This window comes from Chionomys nivalis, chromosome 8 (assembly GCF_950005125.1).
Source record: "Chionomys nivalis chromosome 8, mChiNiv1.1, whole genome shotgun sequence".
NCBI classification, from domain to species: Eukaryota; Metazoa; Chordata; class Mammalia; order Rodentia; family Cricetidae; genus Chionomys; species Chionomys nivalis.
This window is the reverse complement of record NC_080093.1, coordinates 57,463,244-57,476,845: the sequence shown is the minus strand read 5'-3', so window position 1 is coordinate 57,476,845 and position 13,602 is coordinate 57,463,244. Positions and strand designations below refer to the sequence as shown.

Genomic DNA, 13,602 nt, shown 5'->3' with positions numbered 1-13,602 from the left:
AGAGACCACGCCCAAAGAGGTTGGTATTTTAAAGGCCATTGGCTGAAGGAGTTCCCACAGCACTTAGTAGTGGTTGTTTGTTTGGAGGGAGAAAGCACGGGGCAAAAGTGACCACTCCCTTTCTTTAGTCCAGCCTTCAGTTAGTAGCTCTAGCTTGAGCACTAGGTAGTTTGTCAACCACAGAAAGTTTTTTCCCACAGTTTTGGAACCCAGCAAGTGCAGAATCCAGAAGCTCGCAGAACATCTGGTGAGGGCTGCATCCTCTTCCAAAGAGGACCTGGCTACCTGCCCGCCATAAACCCAAATACATGTTCCCTTGTGGCAGAAAGCAGGCAAAAGATGAAAAGATCCCCTTCATCAAACCCCTTTGCAAGAAGGCCCAGCCCTGGTGACAGGATCACCTTTCAGAGGCCCCTGCCTCTCAGCCCCATCAAATTGGAGGTCAGCTGACAAGATCAGGATTTAGGGGCCATTCAGACCACAGCTCCTGCTCTGCCTAGTAGCTGCCCCACATGTGGATGAACACTGCATGCTATATCACTGCTGGGAGTGACCCTTAGAGCTAGTAGATCGTGAGTTTGAGGCCAGCCTAGACTGTGTAGCAAGACATTGTCCCCAAAACAAACAAGCAAGCAAAGGATGGGACTCTTCTTAGCTGTGCCATGAGCACAGATGGACCCTGGGGCTTCCCATTTCTCTGTTGCTGATGGTGTAACCTTTACTTTTCAGTGCAAATGGTCGAGAAAAGGCTTCATCAGGACGCGGTGGTGCATTGCTGACTGGTATGTTCTATGGCATCTGATTACTGTCTTCACTCCATAATTTTTCTTTTCTTTTTTTTTTTTTTTTTAACATACCAATCCCAGTTCTCACTCTCTCCCCTCCTCCCACTCCTCTGATCATCCATCCACTCCTCAGAGAGGGTAAGGCTTTCCATGGGGAGTCAACAAAGTCTGGCACATCACTTTCAGGCCGGACCAAGTCCCTCCCACTGGATCTAGGCTGAGCAAGGTATTCCTCCATAGTGAATGGGCACCAGTTCAAACACTAGGGATAAATCCTGGTCCCACTGCCAGTGGCTCCATAGACTACCTGTCACTCACATTCAGAGGGCCTAGTTTGGTCCTATGCAGCTTCCCCTGCTATCAGTCCAGTGTCAGTGAGCTCCCATTAGCTCAGGTCAGCTGTTTCTATGGGTATTCCCATCATGGTCTTGACCCTTTGCTCATATTATCACTCCTGCCTCTCTTCGACTGGACTCTGGAAGCTCAGCCCAATGCTTAGCTGTGGATCTCTGCATCTGCTTCCATCAGTTACTAGATGAAAGTTCTATGATGACAATTAGGGTCGTCATCAATCTGATTGATTTCAGGGGAAGGCCAGTTCAGGCACTTTATCACTATTGCTTAGGGTCTTAGCTGGGATCATCCATGTGGATTCCTGGGAATTTCCCTAGTGCCAGGTTTCTTGCCAGCCCCATAATGGCTCCCTCAATTAAGATAGCTCTCTCCTCACTCTCCCTCTCTATTTTGGCCATCCCGTTCCCCATGTTCTCCTCTTCCCTCCTCTATCCTCCCACCCTCCCTTCTCCCCCCCCCAGCTCCCAATTTTCTCAGAAGATTTGGTCTATTTCCCCTTCTCAGGGGGATCCATATATGTCTCTCTTAGGGTTCTCCTTGTTCCCTAGCTTCTCTGGGGCCATGGACTATAGGCTGGTTATCCTTTGCTTTATGTCTAATATCCCCTTATGAGTGAGTACATACCATGTTTGTCTTTCTGAGTCTGGGTTACCTCACTCAGGATGGTTTTTCTAGTTCCATCTGTTTCCCTACTAATTTCAAGATGTCATTGTTTTTCACCACTGAGTAGTACTCCTCCACTTCATAGTTTTGAGACTGATTTTTACCCTTCTTTTGTATGTGTTGCAAACATGTTATCAAAGACTCTACTCAGTTAGAACAGGGCCTGCTGCTCAAACTGCCTGATAACTCCTCTTTTGATTGGTGAGTGATGCCACATGGCACAGTGTTGTTTACTGTTTCCTGTAAGGTGGAGGTTCAGGTGTACAAATGAAAGCCAGAAGACCTCTTATCCATCCTCAAGTGTGACCTGTGTGTGTAAGAGTCCACTGCACAGTTGAACTGGTAGGAAGACCTCTCATTAGGTCCCAGGCCACAAAGTTAAGAAAGACAGCCTGAAGTTATTGGGCACAGACAAAAGAGGCCCTAGCTCTACTTACTTGTCTGTCCCAGTGCATTCTTCCTTTGAATGAGCATTCTCCATAATAATGTCTACCTGAGAACCACACAAGCATGGCTCAGTTTTCAGCTCCTGAAACAGTTGACTAACCCCTGGTTTCTATAGTTGAGCTAAGGTACTGGCCCCTAGAGCTGGCCAGGACAATGTCCAGAATGGACATGGGGGAGAGGAGCAGAGGGTTCCTAAGATAGAGCTAATGACCCAATCCAAGAGGTGGCTGGCCACCTCTGCCACCCTTTGTCCTCGTTCTCAGGGACCAACTTCTCCCTATATGGTATAGGAGGGCCATTTAGGCATGGAGCTAGTGGCCGAGTTATTGGGCTCTCCTTCACCTTGCTGCTGAAGAGAAATGGTGAGGTCCAGTTCCAGTGCCCTGTAGAAGATGGAACATGGTAGTATGTACCTTTGGGATGGTGTGAAACCATTACCTGGTAAGGCAGATGGTCCATGGTAGCTAGAGATGCCTGGGGACTTCACCAGTCCTGGAAAAGGCTGATGCAGACTTCACTCTGGCCTCATCAAGTCCCAGGCTGCATGCTCAGACAGTGGAAAGACAGTTTTCCTGCCTGTTTTCATACCCCCGTCTTACAGGGTCTCCAACAGTGGTTCATCCCTGTTGGTTTGTTTGCTCTTGGGAGCACTTAGAGAGAGAAGCATCCTCCTCCTTGAAGCTGGGCCTACAGCTTTACAGGCAGTTCTATAATACTATCTTCTTATTTAAAGGAAATATTTTACTATTACTCTGGCTTACTTGGCCAGAGTGATGATTTATTGGAGATCTAACAGAAGACCTCATGCCTTCTGGCCATGGGGAAACAATGCTGTAGTTCACTCTAGAGTGACTAAAGATGGGTGCCCAGGACTTTGATCCTAAACTGAGGAAGAAAGTGGGATACAGAGAGGCACAGATCTGTTCAGGGTCATAAGATCCCTTTCTTTGTTCATTACAGTGCCTTCGACTTGGTGAACATCCATCTTTTTCATGATGCATCCAACTTAGTGGCCTGGGAGACAAGTCCCTCCGTGTACTCGGGTGTCAGGCACAAGGCTCTGGGCTATGTGCTCGACAGGTAGGTGCTGTCCACTAGCCACTTCTGAGCATGGCTGAGGCTGCTCTGAGGCTACTTTGTGGTGGTTTCTGTTTTCCTGTTTGAGAGTAGCCCTCTGGAATATCAGCCCATAAGGAATGTAAATTCTCCAGCTCCATCCACTGGCTAAGCAGCCCCTGAGCAAATGACTGCACATTACTTTCCTGTGTTCTACGGGAAAATGAAGAGAGCTGGGCCTTGAAGAGGAGGGGAAATGCAATGACAACGTGGCGTCTCAGAATTGCTATGGCTGTGTTTAGTTGTGGATCTAAGAATGGGTACCTCTGATGCTCTGCCTGGTTAACTCAAGGAAGCTCTGCTGCCCAATCATGGTGTTGCCTTCTTCCTGCTTTTGTCTTTTTCCTGTCCAGCAGGCCTGGTTGTGCTTCCCTGAGGAAGGGATGGTGACCTTAGTGACCACAACCTTCTGCTGGGACTCTCACATGCGCCTCTGTCTGTGACATCCTGTGTGATCCTGCATGGGTCAGGAGTAATGGACTATCATCCAGAGAAGATGGTGGCCTGTTGGGAGGCTGCCGGCGGGGCTACATGGCTTCTCTCTGACTTTGCCTACTTTCTCCCATCATTCAGTTTAGTTTTCCCACCTAGCTCTATTCTGCCCTGTCACAGGCCAAAGTAGTTTTTTTTTTTTTTCTTATTGATTAACCCATAAAACCAACACATATACAGAAGGACGTCCCACACCAGTGACCCTGACTGATAGAATGAATCTGGACCTGGGTACCAGTATCCACCTGACTTACAGATAGACATTCTCTGAAGCCCAGTCTGGAGAACACATGTGATTCTAGACTTTTCCTTATGGTCCTCAAATTGATCTTGCCTTGTGATAGGGAAGGATCAACTCTGGTTTACTCCAGCCACTTCCTGTAGACCAGGGCAGATGGTCTTGGTTCTTCCTGAGCCTCACACTATTTCCTGGAGGCCTGGCTCTGTCCTCACCCCAGAGCAAGGGCGACACATTGAGCTCAGAGGAGAGAAAATGGGGTTTTATCTGGCTTGACTCTACTCTCCTTTCCTCATCCCATGCTGACCTCCACTCATATCTTAGCCTCCCTCTGGCCTGCGTCTTGTCTCCTTATGCTTTTCCATCCCCCACACCTTTACAGAGCACTTCCTGTCTGGTCTCTGAAGTAGCTATCTATGAGTACAGGCATTTTGCTGAGCAGAGGATTCTGCAATCACCAAATCACCACCTGTCTCTGGGGCAGTCATATTGATGGTTGCTGCGTCCCTGAGAGAGAACACACTGGTTGTGATGTGCCAGGTCCTGACCCAGGCAGCAAGAAAAGAGAGGCAGGATGCAGGACATTTACTGAACCTATACAGGCTTCTTAAAAGATGTGTGTGCCTGAAGGAAAAACAGTCCCCCAGAGCTCCCAGGGAGCCATCTCTAGTCACATGTAGCATGTTGTTCCCACACCATGAAATTCTTGAGGGCAGAGCTAGCAGACTCCCATGATGGGAGATCCTAGGGAGTGTGCAAATTTCCCCTAGCATGACCAGCAGCCTAGGGAACTGTGTTGAGGGTCCCTGGCATCAGATGACATTCCAAAGAATAGCTGCTAGGGAGGTCCTTATGTTAGCCTTGAGCACAAGACCTGCCTCCTTCTTGTGCCTTGAGAGAATTTGTGTGTGTGCATCTGTGTGTGCGTGCAGTGTCTGGGTGAGTATAGGCATGTTTGTACATGTGAATGCACACATAGGTTTGTGGGGCTTGTACTGGACAAATTTGTACATGTATGTCTGTGCCATAATCAGTGTGCCCTTAATGTAAGGGGCAAAGCTGGGTCCTCTGGACCATGGTGTCACTATAGGGTGGAACTGGAACCACTGAGCGCCTTACCATCTCTCTCTTCAGTGGCACATTAGGAACTTATTCCGTGAGTTCCTCCTCTATTATCTTTATTATTATTATTATTATTATTATTATTATTATTATTATTATTATTATTATTATTATTATATCTGAAGTGGTGCTCTGCACAAGGAGTCAGGAGATAGTGTCTCACCCCTGTGCCACCATTAGACAGGCACAAGGCTAGTGACCTCTGGAGACCATGTCATCATGCGAGAGAGGTCAGCCTATGGTCCTTCTACTGGTTCCTTTCCTTCGTTAACTTCTCCAGTATAATGGAGGCCCTGGTGCTACTGGTATCATCCAGGTCCCTGCAAAAGAACCACAGATGTGGGAAACAGGCCTGATATTTTTCCTATTGTTGCCCCAGTCTGAGGGCTTGTCTTTAAAATCTGTATGCAGCCACACCTGTTCATCTGGGACTGATGCCCGAGCAGGTACTACCAAGCTTGGAGCCTGAGCTCAGTACCCACTGTGGGATACAGCTCAGGCAGTTGGAGATAGGTTTAGGTGATTGACTCCCAACAAAGCATCCAATTTCTGTGCATTTCTGTCTTCCCCACATAATCTATAAACCAAGAGGCCTTCATCCTTTGGTGTCCTCAACTCATTCTTCCTGACCCCTGTACTTCACCAGCCTCACTTTCAAGTACCTCTGGTGTGTGCCCTGCCCAGCCATGCTTGTGTGATAATGTTGCCCACTGGCTCCTGGAGTGGAAAAGTAACTGATGCTGCCCCCATCAAGACCAGACCTCCGAGGACAGTTCTGGACTGATAGTGTCTCACCTCAGGGTCATGTCTACATTTCAAGGAGATCGCTATAGTCTTGGGTAGGTGCCCCTGGAACCTCACTCCTGGCAGGTTCCTCTGTGGTGCTGGTGCGTTCCTTCATGGGGCCGTCTTGCTGGGCTAGTGAATCCGCAGCCAGCAGCAAGAGCCTTGTCTGAGTGGTTCTTCCTGCTGTTTGCTCCATGGCCTTTTTTCTAGGACCTCCCAGGGAGCTGGGAGCTGAGAGAAACCAAATGTCCATCAGTCCTGGTGACCATGGTCAGCTTGTCACTGTGGTAAGGCATTAGAATGTGTCATTGCCCTACACCACCATGCCTCCAGAAAAGCAGCCTTGGGGTCTGGGGGCCACTTTTCTGCATCTTTGCATTCCAATGAATGGCTTCTGTGGCGAGCTCAGCCAGCCGCAGATCCGGACCTCCACAGCGGAGGGCTGGGCCGCTGGGCACAAAGGGGCACTCTGCAGGAGTGGAGAATAATGGCCCGCCCTTTCATCGGGAGGCTAACCTTTTGGCAGCCACCAGCAGACTGCATTTTACTGTGCTGATTGGGGAGGACAATGCTGTACTGGCCTCTGAATGGACACCACCACCAACAGCGCTGTATTCACAGCAGCACTGGGAACCGTGTGAGCATTGTCTGCAGGCCCCACTGAGCTGCAGGAGACAGTGAGGAAGCTGGAATGGAGAGGCTGGCTTCTTTGGTTTAATCTCCCTGTCCAGCCTGTAGGTCCCATCAGACTCAGGGATAGACAGTCTTGTATCCCTGTCCACAAAAGGGAAAGAAAGATGGTGTTAAAACCAAGACTCACCAATATGTCATAACTTGCCTCCAAATCTAAGATTATACTAAAGTAGGTTATAAGGAAAGAAGTCCAAGAGCCAGTGTTGACTCAACTCTCTAGGAGCTTCAGCTGTGAGCGGCATGCCTGTCTGCACTAGAACCATTGCATGCAAAGACACATGTGTCCCTAAGACACCTGGGAGCCAATGAGGGACTGACTTCTCACTTCGGCACATGCAGCTGGAATTAACTTGCTTCGCATTCTTTCTTTTTCTTTGCAGATTTGTTTTGGAGTTTTGTTTTTCTTCCTTCCTTCCTCCCTTCCTTTCTTCCTTTCTCTTCTTTCTTTTTTGTTTTTTGAGATAGGAGCTTCCTCTGTAGCCAGGACTGGCCTGGAACTCACAGCAGTTCTCCTGCCTTAGTTGTCTGAGTACTCACTCGTATTGCTCTCTTGAGCCACCTTGCCTGGCCGGCCAAGACTTCTTGTGTCAGATAATGTGTCTATTTTTGTGTGACTTGTAGGTTTTTAGCCTTAAATAGTTATGAAAAAATTAAAATGTTTTAGATTTATTTATTATTTTATGTGTATGAGTGCTTTGCCTGCATGTGTGTATGTGTACCACACATGTGCCTGGTGCACAATGGAGGACAAAGAGAACAATGTATCTTCTGGGACTGAGCTGTGGATTCTGGGACTCAAACTTGGGTCCTTTGTAAGAAGAAGTATTCCTAACCACTGAGCCTACTCTTTAGCCCCAAGTTTTGTGTGTGTGTGTTCGTGGTGCTGAGGGGAGGGTGTATATATGTATTTATGAGGTGTTGTTTTGTTCTGAGACAGCATCTTACAGTGTAGTCCTATCTGCCTGAAACTTGCTTTGTAGACCAGGCTGGCCTTGAATATACAGAAATCTGCCAGTCTCTGCCATCTGAGTATTTGGATTAAAGGTGTATACTCCCACTTTCAGTTATGAAAACATTTTAAAGAAAAGCCATAGGTGGTTCAGAGAAGTTCAGGCAGGTTCAGAGGCCCAGGATTTTGAAGGCATCTGTGTTAGGGCCTGGGGATGCTGGGATGTCAAAGGCCTCCACCCTCTTGTGGCTCCAGGAGGTGCCTGTGCTGGTCACACTGCTGTGATACTCAGTGTGATATTCTTCTTGACACGGGGTTAGCCTTTGGGGGCATCTAGGGTGACTAAACCAGGACCCCAAGGCAGCAACTGTGAGCATGCCCTAAAACCTTCCCGAGTGCTTAGCCCATGAAATGAGATTTTTTTTTTCTGCCAAGTGACAGGAGCCTTCAGTGTTCCCTTTGAAATGTGGCCTGGCTAGTTCAACAGAGACATTTTTACATTACAACTGTGAAACCCTGGCATAAAGCACCCCTCTGTCCCCCCATTATTTTCTCACAAACACAGTCCATTGTCACAGTGCTGAAGTTAATTTGATCAACATTGGGACATTTAACTTTTATGTCCAGTGAAAAGAGTTGTTTCATGCTCATTTTGGGCATTCAAAGGAAGTGATTGCCAGAAAAATAATGTTCCTTGGGACAATCCGGAGCAATTAGTTTCCCAGGGAGAGGCTATGTGACGCCGGCTGCCACACAGCCCCTCTTTGTCGCTTTATGGATGGTCATCCGTCAGCTGTCAGGCTGCTCAAAGACCCCTCCAATCTAAATGTTTCTCTTTAGGCCGTTCCCAGAACTCGCCTTGCTGTTCAGTGAGCAGAAGAAAAGCACTGCGTCTCTAGGCAAAGGCGAGCTCCCTGCTAAGGATCTAGGTCATTCCGGAATGCTCTGCTGGCTGGCACAGAGCTGTTTCTTGCACCTCATTTGCTGTCTACTGCCCCGGAGAAGGAGTGCAGGTGTTTCTGTGGACTGTTCCTACAGCCTAAGTTTTGGAGGCCTCAGGATACCCACTGTCTGGAGCTCACCCTGCACAGCACAGAATTCCCGCAGCAAGTTGAAGGGCCTGGAGCCCAGACTTGCTGTGTTTGTCACCAGACTGAAACCCCAAGGCCCAAGCAATATGTTCTTCGTTTTACTAAGCATGGATCCAGGTGTCCGAAAAGCATGGAGAAGGCTGTGACGAGAAAAATCACACACCTCCTCTCAGTGACTGACATGTGCATTTTGCTTTTCTTCTCTTTTCTGAAGAAATGAAACAAAGTAAGGTACCATTGGTACCCTGTGTCTGTGTCCTGAGCCTCTGTGACTGCACGGTGCCACCTGAGTTCAGTGTCTGGGTTTCTTTGCGTGCTCCATGCTATTGTCTCACAAGTTGTGCGTGCGTGCGTGCGTGTGTGTGTGCGCGTGCGTGTGTGTGTGTGCGTGTGTGTGTGTCTGTGTGTGTACTACGTATGTAAATATTAGCAGCGATGCTCAGAGAATGCCGGAAATGGCTTCCTCACACTCAGCCTCCATCTACAGCATGTTTCTGCTCTGGTGGCTTCTCATCAGCTTCCCCTTGGTGGAGCCTCACCACGCTTTTGTTGAGACCCCCTATGGAAGGTCTCGGTATTTTACTGAATGGTGCTTTCCCCACTTCTGACCAGTCTTGGGGAGGCAGCATGATTTTTATTTACCTGGAGCTGGTGAAGCTAAGCATTGCTTTGAGTGCTGGTGAGCACCTGAGGCTTACGGACTGCTCTGTTTCTGGAAACCTCAGCTGTGGTTTTTCCTCCTAGATGCCTAATATAAAGCATTCAAAAGAGCTAAGGCTCTTGCATGCGGCCTGTGGGGTTTTTGTAGCCAGTGGAGCTGTCTAAATATGAGGAGCATTCACTATCTTGACCCTATGCTTAGGAAACAGATGAGAATGATGAGTGACTGAAAGAGAGGACCAGCCTTGTAGCCAGAAGGTGCAAATTAGAGGCTTGGAGCCCTCATTCTAGGGGTGCACAGTGGGCACAGAGTTCCCCAGCAGAGTGTGACATGTATCACCAAGGAGCCTGGCTTTTGCAAGCTTGGGAACAGACCCATGTGGCTATGGCCCAGAATGCCCCTAGCACATAGTGGATGCCCAGCACACTGACGCTGAGAGATGGAACCCATCCTGTCCAGAGGAAAAACCCAACCTCTCAAAATTCCACCAATAATTTTAGTCTTTACTGGAGTACTGGGAAAGTAGGTGAAGTCCAAGTTACAAGGAGCCTTGGCCAGTAGCTTACAGAGTCTAGGTATGACCCATGTCTTCCCTGTCTGTCCTGTTGTCCTTTTGTCCAGTGCACTAGGGCTGGATACTGTCCCAGGTAGTGCTGGATGCTTCAGCAAAAGGCTTCAGACAAGGGACTTGACTGAGATTCATTTCTTGCAATTCTGGAGGCTAAAGTTCAAGCTAAGGGCAGCAAGCCAGGCTCTAAAAATGGCTTATGAACACTGTACCCTTACATAGTAGAGAACCAACAACTCTGGGGGTTCTTCCTTTCCTGTCAGGTTTCCTCTGACCTGGTTAACCTCCATGACTTCCTTATAGGCCCCTTCTCCAGTGCAGCGACCCTGGGTCATTTCCTAGAAGGAACATACCAAGCTTGGACATGCTAAGGTACAGGCTGCCATTCACGTGGGGAGTAGCAGATCCCATAGGTCAGGATGGGGAAGGTAGCTCACTTACCAGAACCAGTTGGTCCGGGTTGTCAGTGTTCTGCTGCAGGAAGCAGACCTATATGGTGCTGGGGGCAGGGGCCTCAGAGTGCGCTGGGCTTGATGGCAGCTGCTGGAGGAATGAAATGGGCTGTCAAGGTGGAAAGATGTCTGTGTGGCGAGGGCATTATGCTCGGGGTCAGTGGACTCGTCAGGAATGAGGAATGTGGTGCGCTAGGACTAGGCCTGAGGTCCTGCAAGCCACCTCAAGCTGCGTTGGGTGTTCTGTGATCCTACTGCTGCTGGGTTTTGCCTCTTTGCCTTTGAAGTGTTACTCTTATATCTCAGTCAGACTCTCTGTACTGAGGGCCCCCAGGATTTCAGGTCTCATGGGGACAGATCTTGTCTCCAGCAGCACCTTCCAGGGGGTTGGTTGAGGACTGAGGGCCTGAGAGATTTCAGACTGGTTGTGCATTTATTTTGTTGGCTGAATTTGCTTTTCTGACTGGATGACTTATGAGGAAAAGAAACTTAGGAAATTAAATCACCCTCAAGTATTTTGGGTAATTTAGTCACTTTATATTATCAGTATGTTAGCTACATAAGATTACTTGATCAACAAACATGGTTTCTTCCATAGTTGAGAACAAAACCAACCTTCGTTGATCTCTAAGTTTATATAGACTACGCAGTTAAAAGTAGAGTGCCAAAAGATTGAGCGTCCCAACCATTGGTTGAAGAGTAAAAAGGAGAGAAAGCCAAGCACTTCAGGGGATGGCATGGATGAGTCATGGCTCAATCCACCTTCCAGACCTTTGCAGCTCCTTGGTATGCAAAAGGAAGCAAGCCGCCTGCAGGTTATCATCTCTTATGCCCTGTGGGATGTTGCCTTGGTGCCTTCTACAGACTCAGTGGCCTTAGGGACCATCAGCAGGTCCAGGGCACCTCAGGGCTTCTGTGACATAGAAGTGACTGCAGTTGAAAGGGTGACTTTTCACTGTGACTTTCCTCCTGAAGTCCAGAGCCCATTACATTGTGGTGGGTAATGTCCTTAGATCAGGAACAAGGCCCTGGCCAGATAGAAAAAGTCACCCTTCCCCCAGTGGGGCTGTCACATCCTGGAATCACCTGTCAAACAAGAGACACCATTTCCAGGCCTAAAAAATTGATTTTTATGGCTCTTCTTGTAATTCTCTTTCTGAATAAGGCACACGATATTGATGTGGGCCTCCTTTTTAATCATAATAGCCACTGACAAGGTAATTAATTTTAAAACAACTCTTTTTTTTCTGGTCCAAATGGCACTATGTAGAAATTAAAAGTGAGTGCCGTGAGGGCCGCCGGCCTGGCACTCAGGCGATTGCCTCGGCCGTGACAGCCCCTTTATCTTGCTGCTTCTGTGCGACCTTCAGAGATGGGCGTTGTTATTAATTGGCTTGAGCTATTATATCAAAAAGAGCAGGGCAGGAAAGCATGATAAAGTTTAGGTTTTTAATGATAGTCTTACAGGAATCAAGACATGCCAGTGAAATTGCCTTCCTGGGTCATCTCAGGCCCACCATGGGGTGCAGCCAGGACCCATCAGCACCTCTTGTGTGAGGAATGGCCCCAAAGCAGCATTCCCTCCCTAAGCACACAGCATCTAAAGTTAGTGCACTCAGCTTAAATCTGAACTAGGCTTTTTAAATAATTGACTTTAACATGGATTCTGCCATTTGATTAGCCAAGTCGTTGTGTGCTGTTGCTGTTGGCAGTTTCCAAGACCATACCTTTATGTTGCTCTCCAGGCCTTTGTCTGCATCTCATCAAAATTTAGTGCAGTTCATTGTGTTTGATGCTCACACTAGCTGATGATACAGAAAAGGACCCGGCTTCCACTGTCCCACACACAAACCTGCAGGTCCATGTGCCCACATAGACACTCGATAGTGTCCTGTGAATTCACTTCCTCCTATGATGCCCTCACACTGAGCTCAACTTTGACTTGTTCTACATTCTCTGGTCTGTGGGTACCATTAGCCTCCCAAGATGCCTCAGCATAACCTCCCGGCAGCTTTGAACACCCGCTGAGTTGTTTTTGACCACAGGAAAAGCCAAAGTGTCCTTTCCCAGCTCAGAACTTGAGGCGTTTGTGCAGATAGTACTAGAAGAGAGGGAACCCTTGAAGTGAAGGTGTAGTCAAATGTATTTGGCTCAAGAAATCAGTACTGATGAACGCAAGTTAACTCTTTTCTCTGCTTTACCGATGAGTCCTTCAAAGCCATGCCTATCTGCAGAGATGAATTCTAGGTGTGAAGTTGGATATAAGTATCTGCAACCTGTGCACGTAACATACTAGTGATGTGTCTGTGATATGTACTTAGCATATGCCTTTATGAAACAGCTTCTGAAGTATGTATGTCATTCATGTGTGTGTAGGCATTCATGACAATGAAAAGTTCAGATCATCTTAATGTTCATTCCCATTAAGAGAAGTGTAAGTAGCCAGGCAGTGATAGTGCACACCTTTAATCCCGACACTCAAGAGGCAGAGGCAGGGGGGCTGGAGAGATGGCTCAGAGGTTAAGAGCATTGCCTGCTCTTCCAAAGGTCCTGAGTTCAATTCCCAGCAACCACAGGGTGGCTCACAACCATCTGTAATGAGGTCTGGTGCCCTCTTCTGGCCTGCAGGCATACACACATACAGAACATTGTATACATAATAAATAAATAAATATCTTTTAAAAAAAAAGAGGCAGAGGCAGGTGGATCTCTGAGTTTAAGATTAGCCTGCTCTACAGAGTAAGTTCCAAGACAGCCAGGACTACAACACAGAGAAACCCTGTCTCAAAAAACAAACACCTCCCTAAGCCTGGATGGAGCAGGAAGGGCCTTGAACTTCCCACAGGGCAGGGTACCCTGCCCACTCTTAGAACTGGAGGGAGAAGGGGGAATGGTGAGTGGGGGAGCTGGAGGGAAATGGGAGTGGGGGGGGAGTGGAAATTTTGAATGGTATTATTTATAAAGCAGTTAAAAAAAAACAAAAACAAAAAGGAGAAAAGAGGGGTGGAAAAGTGAAAGTAAAGGAAGAACCGTGTGTCTGCAATTCTTGCAGTCTGGGGCTGAGACAGGTGTTCGAGGCCAAAACCAGAAAACAAACAACAGCAGGAAAAACACTAGTAAACTTGGTTAGCCCGGGAGTTTTTATTGTTATGGACCCTGGATTTCCTAAGGTACACAGGTTCCAT

General features: G+C 47.9%; 1 protein-coding gene across 2 annotated transcripts in view; it reads left to right on the top strand.

Moving 5' to 3' along the window:
- Nucleotides 1–13,602, top strand: part of Inpp5a (inositol polyphosphate-5-phosphatase A) — a 189,060-nt gene that overhangs the window by 130,218 nt on the left and 45,240 nt on the right. For both annotated transcript variants that reach the window (XM_057777435.1, XM_057777436.1), the window contains exons 7-8: nt 730–782; nt 3,210–3,329. In XM_057777435.1, coding sequence (XP_057633418.1) covers nt 730–782; nt 3,210–3,329 — 173 coding nt within the window. The remainder of the gene's footprint in view (nt 1–729; nt 783–3,209; nt 3,330–13,602) is intronic.